General features: G+C 37.5%; 1 protein-coding gene across 2 annotated transcripts in view; it reads right to left on the bottom strand.

Moving 5' to 3' along the window:
• Positions 1-20,507, bottom strand: part of Cntn5 (contactin 5) — a 1,138,775-nt gene that overhangs the window by 430,707 nt on the left and 687,561 nt on the right. For both annotated transcript variants that reach the window (XM_041657731.1, XM_041657730.1), the window contains 3 exons: positions 19,743-19,964; positions 7,236-7,359; positions 6,827-7,002 (listed from right to left, as the gene is read on the bottom strand). In XM_041657731.1, the coding sequence (XP_041513665.1) occupies positions 6,827-7,002; positions 7,236-7,359; positions 19,743-19,964 (522 nt within the window). The remainder of the gene's footprint in view (positions 1-6,826; positions 7,003-7,235; positions 7,360-19,742; positions 19,965-20,507) is intronic.

Genomic DNA, 20,507 nt, shown 5'->3' on the forward strand with positions numbered 1-20,507 from the left:
ACAGTTGTCTCCTAACTCCCAGCTTCCCATCTAGGCAGGTACTGTGGACAAAGTTTAACATCTAACTATTGTCTCTATGGGATCCTCTGCTTGTATTCCCTTCAGTTTTAACTGTCCCCCTGCATTACTCAACTCTCTGTCTTGCATTCTTTCAGGGACAGTGAAAAGTGGCTGTGTTAGCTCCAGGCTTTTGCAAACATCATAAGTTAACATCCTATAACCAAAAGTTGCCAAACTAAAATGTAATGTGACTTTAAGCCTGACCTCAGGGTTGTAAAAGTTCTTTGACACACACCTGGTGTGCTTGAGTTTACTAGAAGAGGCTCCAAACCAACACCCAATGCTACAGTTCCAGAAGCCACGTTTCTGGATGTGGTCACAGCTATAGCTGATAAGCTTTGTGTGCCCCAGGGTGATTATTTTTTCTTTTTCTGGAATAAAGCTTGCCTCTGTTTTAATAGACTTTGGTGGTCTGTCCCTCATTATTGCACAACTCTGAGACCCAACATAAAAACATTATTATGAAGTATCTTAAGAAACAAAGACATAGTGCTACTTATTAAGACTACCTAAAAGGGGGAAGCGAAGGGGACATCTACCTTGTATAGCAATTAGTATTCTTACGAAGTAATTTAGAACTTCATTATATTTCTACTTTTCTAGACTGGCTCATAGACCAATGAGTCATGGAGACTCAGTGATTTTCCTTTCTCAATTGAAGTAATTAAACTTATTATTCTGAAAATGTAATGCTTCTCTCTGAAAGCCCACGGATAACAATTTACGTGGATGTGTTATGGTTGGGATACCAAAGTAGAGGATTTCCTGTGTTTATGTCACAGATGAATATTAATGGCCTCATTTGATCTTCATCACTGACAGCTTCTACACACTGCTGTAAGAGATGGGATTCATCAAAACAGCCATTTAATTTCATGAGCTTTGAGGAGTCAATTTGCTAAGTTCATATACCTATGAGTTGAGAGGTAAATGTTTTATTTCATTTAAAATTAGATTAAAATAGCAATTATAAGTGGAGGTTATGATTTCTGAATGTCTTGTTAAAAATTGGTAAGGGCTAACCAAATTGCTCAGTGGTTAGAAACAGTTATTGCTTTTGCAGAGAACCCAGAATTATTTCCCAGAACACATATGGATGCTCACGGCAACTGTGAGTCCAATTGAAGGGTTCTGATGCCCCTATCTGGCCTGCATAGGTTCCTGCATGCACACAGTGCATATACAGTTAGGCAGCCACTTGATACACATAAAATTAAGAGAATAAGTGGTCTTTGGAAGAAGTTACACTCGGAACAGACAAAAAAGATAGAAAGGACTTACCAGACATTCTTATTGAAAATGGCCATAAAATTATAACACTGAGAGGTAAATTCTGTTACTATGGCTTGATTCTAAACAAATCAGATTATAAAAAAAAATAGACAGAAAATATTGCCACCAGAATAAATAGAAAAACCTGGCTAGAAGCCTATGTTCGGCAGTCATGGTCACAGCTGATATTAGTTTTTAAAAGGAGACTTTGACATATTCCATTTAGATGACTGAGTTTTACATAGAAATCTATTAGAATATGGGGGCTATCACCAGTAATATGGAAAATTACATGAAAATAAACCACTATGTACAGAATGGATAAAAACCTGGATTGATAACATTAATCACATTCGTTAATACTAGGATAGCTATTATTACATTTTAAAGTAGTTTATACTATTTACTTGTGTGAGTACAGGGGCACGAAGGCAAGCCAGAGCATGTACATAGATGGTAAGACAACTTGCTATACTCAGCTCTCTCCTTCTACCTGGTGGGTCTCAGGTTTGGTAGCAAATGCATTTACCCACTGAGCCTTCTCTCTGCTCCCTACTGCTCTTAAATGAAATAATATCACTAGCTATCATCTATATGAAACTTAAAAATTCATAATATATTGCACTATTTATATTTCTTTCTTGTAATTATTGGAGGTGGATTCTCATGTACTCCTAAGGAAGCAATCATCTTCAGGACTCGGAGCAAATGCTTTGGGTGGGTAGTAACTACGCCACTGGAAGTTTTGCATTTCCTCACTGACTGTTCCGCATGACAGGGGTTGACTATTAAAATAGAAATTAATTTGAAAGAATGGTTGAGGCATGAGATCCATAATGCGCTCATAGTCTAGTATAGTTAATATTTTCTGTGTCTTATCCTAGTGTAGTTAATTCTTTCTATGCCTTGAGGCGTTGTCAAAATAGATGCCATGCAACAGAATAAGAAATAAATATGATATAGGGCAAGGAAGAGAGAGCATGCTGGTAGTGCAAGCTGTTGAAATTCCGCAAGGGAAACAAGGCAGGATTGGTCTTTATACGGTTCTGGTTTGATTTTCTCATCTCAACACACCTAGAGTCAAACAGGAAGAGGAACCTCCATTGAGAAAATGTCTCCATCAGATTCCTTGTAGGAGAGTCTCTGCCTATTTTCTGGTTGGGAGAGGTGTGCCCAGCCCTGTGTAGGCAGTGCCTCTGGGCAGGCGCTCTGGAATGGTGCCAAGCCAGACAACTGAGCCAAGTCAATGGCAGTCATTTGTTACACTAGGGTATAGATATTCGCAATTGCCATGAATATTGAGAGCAAGTATTTGTCTTATGTTAATAAATAAAACAATTATAGATTTGGATTTTGTTTAAGAAATAGAATTAAGCATGTGAAACTCCCGTGCCAAATTTAAGATTTCTTTACTGTTTACTCACTGATTTTTTTAACTCACACCTAACTGCTTTTCTTTAAATCACAGTCACCGAGCTCTGCCAGTCACAGCAAAAGAACTGTCTTTAAGAACTGTCTTTAAGAAGAACAGTTAAGCTATCATTATGATTATATTTTACTCTTTGAGAAGGAGTTATGTGGTGAGGAATGGTGGAACAGGCTGTAGCTCCAGCACTAAGCTGGTGGAGGCAGCAAGACTGAAAGTCAAGGTCATTGCAGGCTGATCTAAGCTACGTGCCACTGAATCACAGAACAAAACAAAATTTAAAAAAATACAGTTGTTTTATACACGGTAGATCCAATAAAAATACCTTAATTTACTTTATAACAAAATCTAACATTTATAGAACTCTTTCAGGCTAATTTAATTCCTTCATTCAGATTAATATTAAAATAAAGTAATAAAGTTATTATGGGCAAAGCCTCATAGACCAATGCCATAAGCTTGGGCTACACTGTGGAGTAAATGATTATTCAAATAATTTCATTAGATGTTTAAAACTAGTAAAATGTGGTTTTGAAGTCTAAGGTCAATTTTATTTTGGAGGAAGAAGTTATGAAAAAGGCAGAGAAGTAATTTTTGAATTTTAAATGAAAATGAAAGGTTAAATTAAAGGGCTTAGATATAAAGTCTACAAGTCATAAAATCTCTCAAAAGTTAAGGAAGTTATTTTAATCAACGGCTTCAAGGAAAACTAATGGAATATTCTGGATCTAAATCATCTAAATGCCCTGAAAAGCAATATGTTCAAATTTAGATATGAACTATCAATTTACTGAGGATTGCGTATAAAGATATATTCTGAAGCAAGAGACAGCATGAGGAGATTTTATTCTTGATTCATTTTCAGTTTGACTTACTAGCATGAATTATTTCTAAGAAGAAAAAAATTACCAACATTGGAGAGATTGCAGTGAGCTTTGGGTTAAGGATATTGAAAAGTGTTCCGTGTCAACTTATCCATTTCAAATTCTCATCAGGGTGGCAATAAGCTAACAGACTGACAATGTTTGATATGGTATTTTCTCACTTGTCACTGAAGAGAGATCACCTCACTATGTAAAGAAATTACGCTCATGATGAACATAAATTCCAGGAAGAAAGTATATTTTTGTCAAGAATAATCTAGATAACCACTAACATTCACTACCAGCAAGAACACATCAGCTTTCTGTTTATTTATGACCCCCTCCCTGAACTTGAAAATAAGATCACAAACATAATTTTTTCACTTCATTAATTTTTACTATACCCCTGTGAGCGAGATATTTATTACTGCTAAACTAAAGTATTAACATCAACTGGGCTGAAACATGTTTGTAGCTATTCTACTGGGAAGATTTTAGTGTGGAAATTCTCATGAGTAGACAGTTACTATGCGCATGTGCAGGGCAGCTTTGGAGAAGAGGAAGTGTCTCTTTGAGTGAGGCATCAAATCCATTAGCTGCTCTTCAGAATTCCAATACACATTCTAATTATATCTTTGTACATAGAGATACAAGTAAATTAGATGGATTACTTCATGACTACCTTTACAGAATAGATTAGGCTTTACGTCAGGCTAATTAAATTTGCTGCTAATTCATGTAGGGATGTTGCTGAGTTTGCAATACAAGCTTCACAGGAGAAATACTATAAGAATTTGTCAGGAAAAACTGTTTCTTTTGAAGTAGAGCCTGTAATTTCTCTCTTTCTCTGCCTTGGTCTCGAGGAATTTCCGGTGAGTATTTGTTTTACCCACACTGATTATGATACTTCCTGGAACATGCTAATCTCCATTGCTATGCAATGCGTTTCATGAGGATTTGCATGTGTATCCTTTGCTTGTTGATCAGAACTCATCTATCTCAAGTCAAATAAATCATATTTTTAAGATGTTCAGGATAAACATGTCAATAAAATAATTTTTGGAACAATTATTTTATAAGCATGTTATTAGCACGTGAATAGAAAGAAAACTTCTGGAGAGTTTAATTTTGTTTTACACTTGCTTAATTATAAATACATTCTATATAACTTTTCCTTCCTTCCTTCCTTCCTTCCTTCCTTCCTTCCTCCCTCCCTTCCTCTTTCCCTCCGTCCATCCCTCCCTCCCTCTTTCCTTCCCTCCTCTCTCTCTCTCTCTCTCTCTCTCTCTCTGTTTCTCTCTCTCTCTTCTTTCCTTCCTTCCGGTTCATTTGTTCCTTCCTTCCTTTCTTTTTTTCTTTCTTTCTGCCCCCTCTCTCTTTTTCCCTACTTTCTTGCTTTCATTGCTGGTAAGCAGGACCAAAATTTATGTCCTCACCAACTTCTGTCTTCAATAACCAGAACCTGTGGTAGTGTCAGCTATTGAGAGTAGAAAGAGCTGCCTTTGTCTGATCTAAGCATTTGGAATCTGGATCCTAACTGTGGACAAGCCAGTAAGTCCTGATGGTTTATAAACATCCACGAGGAAAGTTAAATAGTTCTTCGCTTTGAATAGTGCGATTGAATGTGGTGATTTCTATATTGAATTTTCATACTACAGTTTACTTTTGCTAACTCATAGAGTTGTGAAAATTAATCAAGAGTGTAGCAGTTGATAAGGTCAAAATATAAAGATTATTTAGATTATAATGCAGTTTTAGTCTCCAAGAACGACTAAAGATCAAACTGGAGATATCATTAAAGAAATGTTGAGCTGTATCTGTGTGCAAATGACCACTTTACTCAATAGAAAGGTGGTAAGAGTGCTTACACCTTGCATTTCTTGGGCTAGTCTGCTATTGTGAATACAAATCTTATTAAGGCTCTATGATTTGCCACAAATCATTCTATAAAATAAAAATAGTAGATTCAGGCTACTCTTCTTTTTAAATTTTAAATACATCTTTCTGGAATTGACCAAATTAATGTAAAATAATAGGATTTTGATTTTTTTCTAGGACCTCGCTCAGACTTCTTCAAATTGATTCTATTCCCAGCCCTTTATTCTTTTTCCTCTTCTCACTTTTATAAGAGGTGTCTGGATCTCAAGTTAATTTTAGAAAGGACACAAGGAAGATGCTATGAAGAAGAATCAATTACTTCATTCCTCAGAGTTTAAACTAACTTAAAAATCATTTTGATAACTTATATAATGGATATAGTTATATGTATTAATTCAAGGATTCCTCATCCCCCCTTTCAATTTTCACTGATTGTAATCCTCAAGAATTTAAATTCAAATAGGATTACTTACTATCAAATAATATTAAACTTTTTCACATGGTAGACTATTCTCAATTTTGTTTAAGCTCCTCTATCAATGAAGAAATTTGACAAATTTTTAAATTTGCCTCTGGTTCATCGTGTCGATGATGTAATTTAGGTATATTTATATTAGAGTGTCTATAAGATCATGCCTCACTTTCTAATAGGTTATAATCAGTAAAAGGCAGCACTGGGTGACTTTGTTATTGTGCAAATACCATGAGGTGTAATTGCACCTATCAAGACAGCTGCAGCTTTTTCTGGCAGTATAACCTTACAGAAGACCAGTCATGTATATAATACTAATGACCAAAATGCAATGACATATTAGCTGTATGAGCTTGGTGTGTGTGTTTGTGTGTGTGTGTGTGTGTATGAGAGAGAGAGAGAGAGAGAGAGAGAGAGAGAGAGAGAGAGAAACAGAGACAGAAGTTTCATTTAATCAAAATCTCAAACATAAGTATGGTAGTTAATAGTCGCCATCTGAGGCATTACTGTTTCATGGTACTTCTGACATGTGCTAATATATACGTTGATAGCCTGCCTGTAGGAAATTGCAATTACAAAGTGTAAAAGAAGGAGCCAAGCAGGTGAAGGACAATTTCTAAAAGCATCTACTTTCATGAATGAGATTTTAATGCTCATGGATAGGACGTTGAGTTTATTTGGGATCTAGTAAGTATTTCAGGACCCTGACAATACCCTCAGGAGAAACTTATTGTTTTTCTAGTTTTAATCTAGAGTATGGTATAGTACTATTTTAAAATTCAGTTGTAACCTTTATAACTGGAGGTTTAAATTTGTGCATATACACTATAGTGATGATAATCTTACTTTACTCACAGGCAAACTGAAGTGTGGCTTCTCGACTGAGAATACTGCCAAAAGTGTTGGTGGCTAAACATTGATAAAGCCCAGAATCCCTTACTTCACTTGGATTGCTTATGATAAAGGTACCATCTATCAAACTGTAGCGATAGTCACTTTCCAGATCGATCTCTGTTCCATTCCGGAGCCACCTGAGAAAAATATCAGAAGACAACTACATTAAATTTTGGAAGGCATTATGATACTTCTTAAAAGTGCGCGCATATGCGCGCACACACACACACGCACACAAACACACACAAACACACATGGCGGGGTCTTGCTATGTAGCCCTGGCTGAACTTGAACTCAGAAATTCCCAGTCTTTTCCATTCTTGAGGAATTATTTAAAGCTGAAGAAAATCAACACATAATTAATTTTTACCTATAAGTAGGAGCAGGGTTGCCTCGAACTTCACAATTCAGAGCTACCTTCTTTTCGTCAGAATCCGTTGGAAAAATGACGTCATCAGGTTCTTGCACAAACACTGGCCCATAATCCACACTGTCTGCAAAGACCAAAAGATGTGCACTTTAAAGTGATTCAGTGCCGAGGTCAATCCACCCCTGACTACTGCATTTAAGTCTCTTGACCCCTTTCTATTCAGCAGTCACATTTCTGAAGGGAGGCAGAGGCAATATGCCTTGCAGAGCACTACCGTCTAAATTGGTCTTCATGTGTGAAACAGAAGAGGCAAACATCACAAATATATATATATATATATATATATATATATATATATATATATATATAATTTTAATCTCTGAAACACAAATAAAATAATATAAAAGCATTTCAAACTTCTCTAAAGTTGGCAAAATTCCAAGAATGCTAAAAGTAACAAAGTGAAGGAAAGGTTCAGATTCATATTGTGCCATAAGAGCTATAGACAAGGAATTGTCCATTTCAAGCTTTTGATTTAAATTCCTATCTTTAAAATATATGTTTTAGTTACTATTACAAATGAACAAACAATTAAGCAATGTGTTTTGATCAAATACATCTCCTACTTCCTCCCTTTCAACTTCTCCTGTATACCCTCATCATATTTCTGCAAAATTCTGTTCTTTTAATGCATTGAGGCCCAGTAGTTCATCCAGTGTGTGCAAGGGTATGGGGCCAGGCCCTGTTACTAGGCAAACTACCAGTAGTTGCATCCCTGAAGAATCAAGGCTAACCTTGAATTCATCCATCATCTCCCCCACTTAATCTCCCCAGGACAGGAATTACAGGTATGTGCCAAATGCACAGTTCATCCTGTATATACATCCCCATTCACAGGAAGTGCTGCTAACATAGGCTCAAGTGTAAAAAAACAAGTAGACACATCTTTTTTAGCATCAATACACATGTACACAAGTAGCTAATTATTATATATAATTGATATATAAATTAAATTCTGAAAGATTTGTATATTACATGTTTAAGAATAGGTAAACATAGGACATACGATCAGTCAAAAGAGAAAAGGTATCAAGGACTGGGATTTTATAATCTAGACCTTAACCTCTTACTGCCACTTCTTCTTTCCCTCCCTCTCTCCTTCCCTCTATTTAAGCCTTAACATTTAAAGTATTTTGTGTTTAATGATGTCAGCATTGCTTTTGCTTCTAAGTGAAAAATGAATCCTCTGAAATCCTGAGAGAAGACTTTACTACACCAGGCACATAGTGAGTCGGCTCTTACTAATGTTTTAAAGATTTAAGATTATATTCTGCTACCTGTCAACATAGAGCAAGAGAAATAAAAGCTTGGCAGGCTCCATCAAACCAGAAAAACGTGCTTATTTGTTATGAGCAAAATCACCTGTATGCTGTAATGACCTTGTGTAAGTGAAGAATGCCTTTTGTGTATCACCGTCAGTTTCCAGAGCATCTGAGCCCTTTTCCAACTCTCCCCTATTTCATGTGTCACCATGAGGCCATAACCAACCCAAACAACAGAGACAATAATGGGAAATAAAACCAGAAGAGCAAAGTACATAGAATGCTAAGTTATGGAGTTAAGCCTAATTTCTTCTTTTTTGGCACTGTGGCATTTTTTTAATTAAAAAATCATTATTATTGCAAAGTTTGAACCATTATTAATAAAGTACTAAGTTTCTATAACTACCTTATAATGTTAGTGCACATTATTTTGAAATATCAGACTATGAGTCAGACTTCCCTTGAGAGAGTTGCTTCAAATTATATGTGATCTACTTCATACTGCATTATTTATAATAGCTGGTATATAGAATTTGCCTAGGTGACGGTCAACCGAAGGATGGTAATTGAAGTGTGTCACAAATACATGATGGGTACACAGAGTGTGTCACAGACACACAGTGAGTAACTAAAGTGTGCCATAAATATGGGTAAAGTATGCCACAGATATACAATGGTTGATTAAAGTATACCACAATGCACAATGGGTACTTAAATGTGCCATAAATATACAATTAGTAACTGAAATGTGCTTCAAATAAAAAATGAGATTTTATTTAGCCACAAGGTGAAATTATGACATTTTCAGAAAAATCCTACGTTAAGTGAAATGAGTCTAGCTCAGACGAATAGGACTTCTTTTATGTATGGCCTTAGATATTCTTACTCTCTCCTCCTGCCGTTCTCTCTGTCACACACACACACACACACACACACACACACACACACACGTACACTAGTCACTAGTGTCGGTGCACATCAGTAACTAAGGGAGACCGTGGGAGGAAGGGGTACTTGGGTAAAGCAGAAAGGGAATGTATATGACATGAGTGAAGAGAAGAGTGGCCACAGAAGGAAGCAGGGAGATGTCGGGGGAAGCAATAGATGAGGAAAACACTAAAGCATGTCGGGAATGTCATAATAAAACTCATTATTTTTATGCCAATTTAAAAATAAGCTATCAATATTGTAATTCTTGGTATGGATTACAGTTTTTACTCATATTTCTGGTTATATTATTAGTAAAGCCCCACACCCTATTTTTCCTGTGTGAAGCACACATTGACACATACAATTTATTGATTCACAGGTGTTAATGATTGCTTTGTATTTTCCTAAGACTGATTTTCACAAATCATCCTAATTTTTCACTCCAGTGCTTGAATACAGCTCAGAAGCAGAGAGCTTATCTAAAACAAAAAAGACTCTGGAATCCAAGAATCTGTTTTATCTTTGACATCTGACCACTTTAAAGTCATTCAAGATTTGCCTCAGTTCCGGGTCCTCTTTCATGGCATTGCTTCATACACCATCATCTTTAGTCTGCAAAGATACTCACATCCCAGTCGTGCTTACCGACCTTAAGACAAAACAAAGCCACCCATTACTCCCTTCTTTTAAGCAGCAAGAACCCTGCTCTCCTCAGAAATTTCCATAACACAACCTCAATGACTCTCATTCCTTGCCACATACATCCTTACTACTTTGGGGATTTACTTGCAATGGTTTTGTGCCTTACAGAAAAAGTGTACATCAAGTTAAGGCTCATACTGTTGGAGCTGAAATGTAGACGTAGAGACTCAAGAAGGGCAACTCTGGCTTTTTTTCTGATAGCTCCAGTCACAGCAAGAGTTGGTGTCTATGCAGGTAAGCAGGATCCAGGTGGGCAGATCAGAGTAGCATGAAGTGGATATGTTTAAAATGTGTATGTGAATCACAGAGCCATGCTACATAAAATATGTCCTTTTCCCTCAGATATTTGTAAGGAACCTCGGCCACTGTAGGCTCAGCAAACGTAGGAGATGAGGCTGTGTTGAGAGCAATTGGCTACACATCTACCCAGCTCTTTCCCAGCTATCCTGGGAGCACATGCTTTGTGAACTCCTTTCAGTATTCTTAATTGAAATTCATGATCATTGCAATATAAATATACATGCAATGTTCAAAATTTAATAAAAAGACAAAATTGAAATGATATATCCAAAATATTATTTAATTAAGTATGAAACGTCCAAGGAGAAACTATAACAGATTATAAAAAGAGATAACCAAAAGTTTTGTTTTAATTTTTCATAAAATTCCCATGAATAAAGTCACTTAAAATATAATTTGATCTGCGTGTGTGATATTGGTAAACCAAACATCAAATTGTTGGATGATATAATTTTAAAGAACTAACTTTTTCAAAAGTACTCACAAAAGTTAGTAAGTTCTGTATAGTTTGTACAGTTTTACAATGATATAGTCACTGCACTTAAAAATATCTTACATGTGAAAATATAAGGGAGATCTTTTTCTAATAATTATAAACAGAATTCCTGCTTACTCAAAGTCTACTATGGCATTCAACTGCCCTATGGATTCCAGTGATTGGGTCTTTAGCATTCTCAGGACCACTGTGTACATTAAAGCACTGTTCTCTTATCACCTTGGTCTAGAGACAGTCCAGGCTTCTTCCACAAGTCCTGCTGGGAGGTTCCACACCCATACATTAATGGAGCATAACAGTACCTGCTACCAATTGTGACCTTGGGCTGGAGCTCTTCCTCAGGAATTCTCAGACAGTTGACTTGAGGGGAAACATGTTTTCTTGGCGTTCAGCCAGCTAGGACTTGAGGGACACACTTGTTTTGCTGGAGAAACTTTCTGGAGAACTACAATGATTCTGTTTTGTCACAGAAGCCACATGCTGCCTTCTAGAATATTACGTTAGATCACACTCAATCCAGTCTTCTGTCCTAACTCTTGAAACAAAGCCTTTTCCTCCCAAACTTCCCAGATGCCAATATCATCACTGCCAAGACGAGCTAAGAAATCAGCACTCTATGAGGCCCCAAACTCAAATTCATGGGGAAGGTTTCCTTCCTGTTTCCTGCATGGGTGTTTATCAGGATGATGACAAGCTACTAGTGTGTCTCCCTGCATTCTAAACTGCCTTCCAAACTAGGGCATTCCTTCTAGTAACTGCTTTTCCTATCATTTCTCAGACAGTTACATCTGATGCCAAGCCTTTGCCTGCTGGTTACCTCTAACTTATGGCTGACACCAGCACACCAGCAGTGTAATCTGAAGGTGTATCATGATCTCCTGTCAATACAGCGATGAGAATCCAGGGGGAAATGCTATGGCTAGGCTTTGACTGAGCAAGCCTGTGAAGGAGTACAAGAGACTCCCTCACATTACCCCTGCTGTTGTTGTTTTCCTTTAGACACTTTTATTTTTCCATTTGTAAGTGTGATAACAGGCTACTAACACTTTTTACTTCACTCCTACCATAAGTGATATTTTATTATTGTTTACAGTCTAGATGCTCAGAGGTCTCTCAGGCAACTGCTGCTAAAAATGTACTTCACTGCCTTATTGGGGGATTTCTGCTAACTTAGATAAAAAGTTCACATTCCTTAATAAGTATATTTTGTAATAAATTCCTTAGTCACCCAGACATTGCTATAAGCATTGTCTATGTGCACAGTTCTTAAAAACAAGGCAATTTCCTCTTTCCACTCTGTCCTTGAATTTACAGCTGAGGCTGGACTGCCCCCCATGTCTAGTCTATTTTGATTGAATACTGTTTTCCCACCGTAGTTACTGCTGAGCATGTGCCATGTGAGGTGTGCTGGCCCCTGTGCTCACACAAGACTCAGTACATTCTGCTTTCAGGATTATTACAACATAAAAGCCTGTGCTTTCTGTGGGTAGATGTGTCTGATTGGAAAGCCAAACACATGAGATTACAAAACACTGGATTGCGAAAGTAGGAGGAGCTCCTTGACTCTGACCTTAATCATGTGTTCTTGTTTCTTGTCATAATGGCTCGATCTCAATTATCCTAGCATAGCTGCCTAGAAACACCATGAAGTTTTCTCTTATCTAGAGGTAAGAGCAGTTTAGTCTAGTGACTGGGCCGTTTACCAGAATAGACAAACAGCAGAACAGAAGGAGTTAAATGAGTTAAATGTCATTTATAGCACAGGTACCTGAAGGAAGAAATACCAAATCCAAGTATAGAAAAAGAATGGCACAAAATGATTAAAGTCAGTGATAAAAACAGTAATTCATTCTAGATGAAACATATATCAATATCCTAGAAAAAGGTTAGAGATACCACAAAAAATGAGTAAAAGAGAAGTAGGTTATGAAGGCAAGAGTAGAATACTGCACATTTGGAAAAGATTCTTTCTCATCTTGAAATTATTTTGTAAATATTTGACAGATTTTTAAAAAGTAAAATTTTGAAAGCTATGTGGAAAATGTATAAAATATCAAGATTTAGAAAAGAAAGATTTGCTGTGGACAGTTCATTTATAAAGAATAGATAATTAAGTGGGTAACTTAATTATAAACTTCTTACCTGTCAAAAGAAAAACCAGAAAATAACTTAAGTATTAAGAAAAAATTACTATCAACTTCAGACTAAAGCAGAATAAAGATATTTCAAATAAAAGAACATTAAGATTCTTTACACAGTCATGTATTCATTATTTTAGGATATGCTTCACTAAGAAAATTGAAAATACAAGGGGAGGAATCTGACAGAAGAAATTATGACTTTGAGGATTCAGTGGGTGAAGGTGCATCCCTCCAAGCCTGAAAATCTAAGTTGGAATCTATGAACCCATGTGGTGAAAAGGAAGAATCATTTTCCAAAAGTTGTTATGTGACCTTCACACAAGAGCACACACTCCAATAAAAATAAGTAAATAATAATCATTTAAGTATTGAGGTAGGGAGCTTGGAAGATGATTTGGCAGTTAACATCACTTCTTGCTCTTGTAGAGGACCTGGGTTCACCTTCCAGCATCAACAAAGCAGCTCACAAACATTTATACCTGCAGTCCCAGTGAATCTGACACTCTCTTTTGATTTCTGCGTGCCCAAAACACACATGCAGTACACAGACATACATGGAGGGAAAACATTCATACACTTAAAATGATATAAGTAAATCTTTAAAAATAGTACTAAAGTAGGCAAAATATTAAAATTTAATAAAGTTAATATGTAGTCACAAAATTTACTTTGTGTTTTCAACATTTCACAATTTTAATCAGATAACATTTAGGACATTTAGTGTAGAGGATTAAGTGAAATAGCAGAAAGAATAATTTTATCTCTCAGCTTGCAACATTTGCTTTTTTCTTTTTTGCAGCATCTGCTAAAGTAACAAATAGAACTAAAAAGTGGGTTTTGCACAGAATATTAAGGAGAACACAAAGAATGCATAATTAAGTTCCGAATAAACAACTCTTGGCTGACTACTGAGACTGGCTGCCTAAAAAATGTATGCAGATGTAGGATGATCACAAGATGACACAGAAAATTAAAATAGATGAAATGTATGCAAGTGTGACGCTAATCCTCAGAAGAAAACAGAGAAGTGTGCTCAGGAAGGGACGACACCGGCAGGATGAAGAAAGACAGGTTAATTTTCACACTGTCTCTACGGCATTGGAAATAAGGAGAGGTTTAATCTGATTCTCTTAAGACTCTGTTTTTCACAGTATAGACAGGAGACCAATCTTGATGCTCTAGTGGGTAGGTCTACCTGTGAATTCTCTCAAATGATCGTTCCCCAAGATTGAGTTCCTGAGGGATTTTTGGGATGCTGTATCTCATTTATGGTTAATTGTCTTAACCGATGGGGAGCGCTGAGTATGAACTGACATTGTTCTGCTTAAGGAGCAATGCAACAGAAAAGACAAGAAAGAGGGAGTTGGGGTCTTTGGTAATGTGAGGTTCAGAGTTAGCTTCCATGTCTTTGTCACAGTCAGTTTGGTGGAAGCCAGTTCACAGCTATGACCATAAGAGCAAGGGACAGGATACACATGAGAGTCTGAGGAGTCACTGTGAGGCACTTTAGATGCCTATTGGTATCTACGTATTTAGTTTATATTCTTCTGTGCCCCTAAGGATTGAACTCAGGTGTCAGAACTCTGTTAAAGAATGAAGTCGCTTCAGTGCCTGTGAGAAAACTCCAAGAGAGCAAGACCATAGTCTCGTGACCTCAATATCTTCAAAGCATGGAGTTGTTCTTGGAACGCGTTTAGGGACTTCTGGGGTAGTAGGTAAGAGTGAGTTTACTTCAGATTATTCACTAAAACTGACTATTGTGACTTCTTTATTAACCTCTATTGAAAACAGATTTTCTAAGTGTGACTTGTCTGCCACACGTGGCTTACCCTTGTGATTCTAACTCATGGGGTTCCTATTTACCCTCAGGGTATAATTTGTCAGAGACTGTGAATAAGTTTGGCTAGTACATGGGACTTTCGTTTGCCTCAGTTACTGGCTCCATCCAGGTCCAGCTGTTTCTAGATTGGTGACATCAGGGACTTGTGCAGGCTAGACAGGTGTTTCCCACTGAACTACTGTAGCAGACATAAATCTTTTAAGAAACACAATAGCATGATGTCAAAGTCTTCTATATTTCTCTCCTGATAGCACTTCCCTGTTCCCCCTTTATCCTGAGAGGAAAGTACTTTAGTCTACCTTTTCTGCCATGTTTTAAAATTGAACCATACAGGACATAATGTCTTATGTGTACACACATATATTTAAGTTTTTCATTTATGTAAATGTGTCCGTGTGAATGTAAAGCATATGTGTGCAAGTACCCACAGAGTCCAGAAGGGGGCATTGGATCCCCTAGAGCTGGAGTTACAGATGGTTGTGAGATACTAGATATGGTTCTGGAACACCGGTCCTCTGGAAGAGCAGCCAACACTCTTCATGGCTGCGCCATCGGTCCAGCCCCTCACATCACATTTTACTGACTTTAAGGAAATGACATCACATTACCTTTATAACCACCATCATATTTGGGGATATAGCCATTCTATCACATGAAAATAAATTATTCATTTTAATAGTCTTAGTTTGTCATGGATGAAAAAAGATATGCAAGATTTCCAGTGTCTGCTGAGACATGTATTACAACAAACATTCTCTAAGTTTGCTGGTGTTTGTGTGTGAGTTTCTGCTGGATGCTTACTGCAGAGTTAAACTGTTTCTCCTTTTTCTCCCCAGCAAACTAGGATTTTAGATTTATCAGGAAAACTGTGGCACATCCTTCTGGCTTGACTCTTGGCAGGGTCAGGATGGCTTCCTCTTCAGGCTCTGCTATTTTTCTCATTTTTCACAAGAGCTTGCCAACCTCAGGTTTACTCTCAATCAAAGCTAAAGGGAATTACCTTCCAAAAGCCATATGTCAGACTCTTGTCCCGGAAAAAGAATTCAATCACATCCAGCCAAGATGTATCAGATACTCAGATGAGAAAGCAAGAGTCAGGGAATGTTCTTATATATTATCTTGAACATTCTAAAATGTGAATTAAACTACATTGAAAGAAATTTTAAATTAGGCTAAACTGGATCCCTGGGACTAGAGACTTGTTTTTCACTCAAAGCATAATCTATGGGACACAGTCATGGATATGAGATAGAAATACAGAAATTTCTTGTAAATGAAGGGCTGTACCTTCCCTTGATTTCTGTACGTGAGTCTGGACTTCGTCAAGATTTCCAGTTGGTGTGTGTATGTGATTAAAAGACACTAAGGAGAAACCCTGTCTCAAAAATCCAAAAAAAAAAAAAAAAAAAAAGACACTAAGGAGAGCATATATAAAAAATCACTTTGTCATTACTTGGGTCTCATCAGCCAGTGTTGAACAGAATGAAAACCATTAATGTTTTTGTAGTAATGTTTGAGCTGCAAGTCACCATACAAAGTAATAAACTCATAATGAGATCAATGCAGAAAAGTGTGTCTTTTGCCAGAAAGAATAAAACTATTTCATTGAATTTGTTGGTCACTTGGCTACATCTTAGATTAACTGTAACCCAAGCTGCTGAGTACACTTGTAAGGACTTTTCGTAAATGTGTCACTTGATGTGGAAAGACCCACCCTAAAACTGTGTCATCCGTGCTGGTGGCAGCCTATGAAAAGGACACAGAGGAAGGAAATGCTTGCTCTTCATTGGATAGTCCCCAGGATCCATGGCAAGTCTGTCCCTTCACTGGACTTAGAGCTTGCTTCCTCACATAGACACTCATTCTGTCACTTGTTTTTCTAGAGAGCCCTGATAAATATATTTGGCCACTACATAGTCCAAAATAGGACAGGCCCACAGCATGTATAAAGGTGTTGTACTGTGAAGAGAGCTAGTTGCAACAGACTCTTTGACAGTGCCTGACTCTAGCTTATGCCCTTTTGCATACTGATTTTATGATTTGCATTTATTTTATTTCAGATCTTCTGTCTATATTTTAGTCATATTTGAGAGTTACCTTAATTTCTATTAGCTGTAAGAGAACATAACATCAGTCTAGCAGCTTGTAAGAAATTAAGACAAATGTACAAAGCTTGTATTTCTGAACACTCAATACTTTCTAACTAATCCAACAAGATAACACTGCCCTCAAAATGATTAATCCTGATTGTATATCTGTCTGATTACGACATACCCAGCAGACTTTAATGGTGATCTCCAAATCCACAGTCACACAAGTGACTGGCTAAACTCAGCAATTAAAAAACAAAATTTCACGGATGTGATAAAGCAAATGGGCTGAGGTGCTGGGAGTGGTTTGGAGGTGCTGGGGTAGATAGCATTCACAATGTACTATATACATGCATGAAATTTCCAAAGCACAAATTTAATAACAGTTACAAAGGAAATTAAACATAATGCAATGGGACTTTTAAAACCCATGTCAAGTTTTTTAACATTAGCATTATGTTTATGGTCAAATTATCCTGTGTGAATAAGCTGTAAAGGCCAGCATCATGGGATGAATGCCTTGTAAGGGAATGATTTTTTATAATCAAGAATAATGAGCTTGCTTATATATGGTAACACAGCATAAGTTGATACTTTAATCTTTGACATAAAGTTCTAGAAAAATGTTTCTTCAAATATCTTATCTGTACTCAGTCAATCATGATATTCAGTATTGCTCTTAAAATCAGTAGAAGTGTTAAGGAGAGCTGTGTATGGAGCCTAATAGTAAGGGAATTCTGGGAGAGGCACATATTACCCCTGGTTTTCATTCCTCCAGCAGGCAACAACGGTATCTATACCAGACATTTTTTTGGAGAGGTGGAGTGAGATAAGCTAGTTTTAAACCATGTCACTGTGTCTGCTAATAATCACAGGCAGGAGCCATGCCCTCCTTGCTAGCTAACCTAATGTTGTAATATGTCTAACAATGATAGACTTAGGAACAGCGAGAAAATAATGTTAATAACTATAGAGTGGTTTTTAATTTAACTGGTATCTAAGTGTGACATTGGGTTATTTATTCATCACTCAAAAATAAAGTTTATATTTAAGCACACAATCTTAGGATATGCGGTATATTATACTTAACACTGTTTTACTAAAAAAAAATCTAGAAATAAAACTATACTTAACACGTTTATTTCATTTATTTAAAGATTTGCATTATTTTATTTTTTTTGTTTGTTTGTTTTTTGTTTTTCGAGACAGGGTTTCTCTGTGGTTTTGGAGCCTGTCCTGGAACTAGCTCTTGTAGACCAGGCTGGTCTCGAACTCACAGAGATCCTGCATTATTTTAAATTATGGATATGTGTATATATCTGGGGAGGGGGGTCTGTGCACATATGTGTGAATGCCCAGAGGCACTCCCTGGATTGCATTCCCCTGGAACTGGAGTTATAAGCAATTGTGAGCAGCTTTACGTGGGTTCTGGGAACAGAACTAAGATCCTCTGTAAGAGCACTACACATTTTTAATCACTGAGTCACCTCTCCAATCCCCAGTATGTCCGTTTTAAGGCTACTGATACTCTTTGTCAAACGGCCATTCAAAAAAAAAAAAAATGCTTTTACTTTCAGACATTAATGCTGAAATTTAGTTTTTTCTCTCTTTTCTTTCTTCTTTCTTTCTTTCTTTCTTTTCTTTCTTTTTTTGTTTATTTTGTTTTTCCAAAGAAGGTTTGCCAGTATCTGTGGAGCTAGTCCTGGAACTTAGTAGACAAGACTGGTGTTGACCTCCATGAGATCTGCCTGCCTTTGCCTTCGGAATGCTGGGATTAAAGGCGAGCGCCACCATTGCCTCGTGAAATTTAGTATGAAAAAACTACTGGTAGTAAGAATAATTAACAATTTTGTTAAGAATCTTGAGAAATGTTTAGAATAGAAACCAAAAGCTTTAACAGGTTTCTCTACCCAGTGGCCTTTTCTTCTGTCCCACAGCCTGCAGACTTTCTTTTGTCTTCCAGCAAGGCAGTTTAGGAAGCTGCATTTGTAAGTTCAGAGCCTGCTCCTATTAGATGTAGATCATCTTGTCCCCAGCACCCTCCCCCACTGTTACAAACAGTGATCTGTAGAGGACTCAGAGCTACCTGATTGAAATGCAGACCATCAGGGAAGAAGAAGCTTGTCTCTTCAACTCTCCTAAATACACTTCCAGCATTCCCAGCCGGCCTAGACACACTGAGCCCAAATGCCTCTAAACCCCACCTGCTTTCCCAAAGCTGATTCTCTCCCTACAACACAGCAACCTTAAGGCCTGTCATAGCAGTCTTGTATTGTTGGACTTCGTCAGGCCTTGGCCTGAGGCCTAGTGTAACTTCCTGAGAGTTTGGAGACCTGTCTTTGGCCAGGACTTCCTCATGTGAGTGACTCAGCACAACCTAGACCCGCCCTTGCCCAGTCACTGCTAGAGTGGCAGAATGTTATTGGCCCTCGTTCCGTATTCCGCCTCAACCCACCCCAATCTTCTCCACAAGCCCCATCACAAGCTCCTGCCTGATACCATTAAATGAGTTCCTGCTTTGAGTCGACTTCCAATTGCATCTGCTTGTCCCGCATAGTGGTGGCTGCAGGAATGGACGGATAGTGCACTCACCTTTTCTTGGGAAATACGGAGGCTCAAGAAGCCTAGTATTGTATGATGTGTTCCTTGCCTAACTCATGCTATTTTCATCTTTTTCTGCACTTACCATCTTGTCTGAAGGCATCCGATGAGTGATAAAGGTTGACTGGAGGGTGGTACTGTTGAGCTGCCCCTCGCCAGCTCGGGGGAGAAACACTCAGGGTACCTAATGAAGGGCTGCTGTACCGCGGCCTGACCTTGGAACCAAAGGCAGATGAGGCTGAACTCTTCTTAATTCTCGGCAATGCAGCATAGGAAGTGGGAACACCGGAGATTGCTTCAGAGTTCTCTGCAAAAAGGAAGGAGCAACACGAAATCAATCCCAAGAGCCGCAATTGACCTTAGTGTGTGTGTGGATATATTATTGGAAATCTGCTACAAATTAATTCAAACTAGAATTAAAAGTGGGGGGAAAAAAGCATTAGAGACTAACAGCTAGGTTTGGGAATATTTTGTGAAACCTTAATTGCTGTAATATGTTCCTTGATTAAGAATGAAAAAAAAATAAATGAAGTAGAAATAGAGCAAAAAAAGCAAAGGGAGATAGAAAATGGGGGGAGTAGGAAGAAAGGATGGTGGGAATAAGGGAGGGAGGGAATGAGAGAGAAAGAGGAAGGGGTAGAGAAAATGTTTAAAGATGCAGCCTCTTTGCACAAGTATTTGAATATACTTAGAGCTTGTTTTAATCCATTCCATGTAGGGAATGGATTAAATGAGTGCCACAGCGGTTTCTACTGTGGCACTCATCTTCTTTACACTAAAATTTATGCCTTAGGTTCCCCCAGACGTCCTCAATTAACTACTATAGGTGAAAGAATCTCTATGGAATTTG

The sequence above is a fragment of the Microtus oregoni genome, unplaced genomic scaffold, assembly GCF_018167655.1.
Source record: "Microtus oregoni isolate MIOR12 unplaced genomic scaffold, Mior012 000008F_ref0000371, whole genome shotgun sequence".
In the NCBI taxonomy this organism is placed as follows: domain Eukaryota; kingdom Metazoa; phylum Chordata; class Mammalia; order Rodentia; family Cricetidae; genus Microtus; species Microtus oregoni.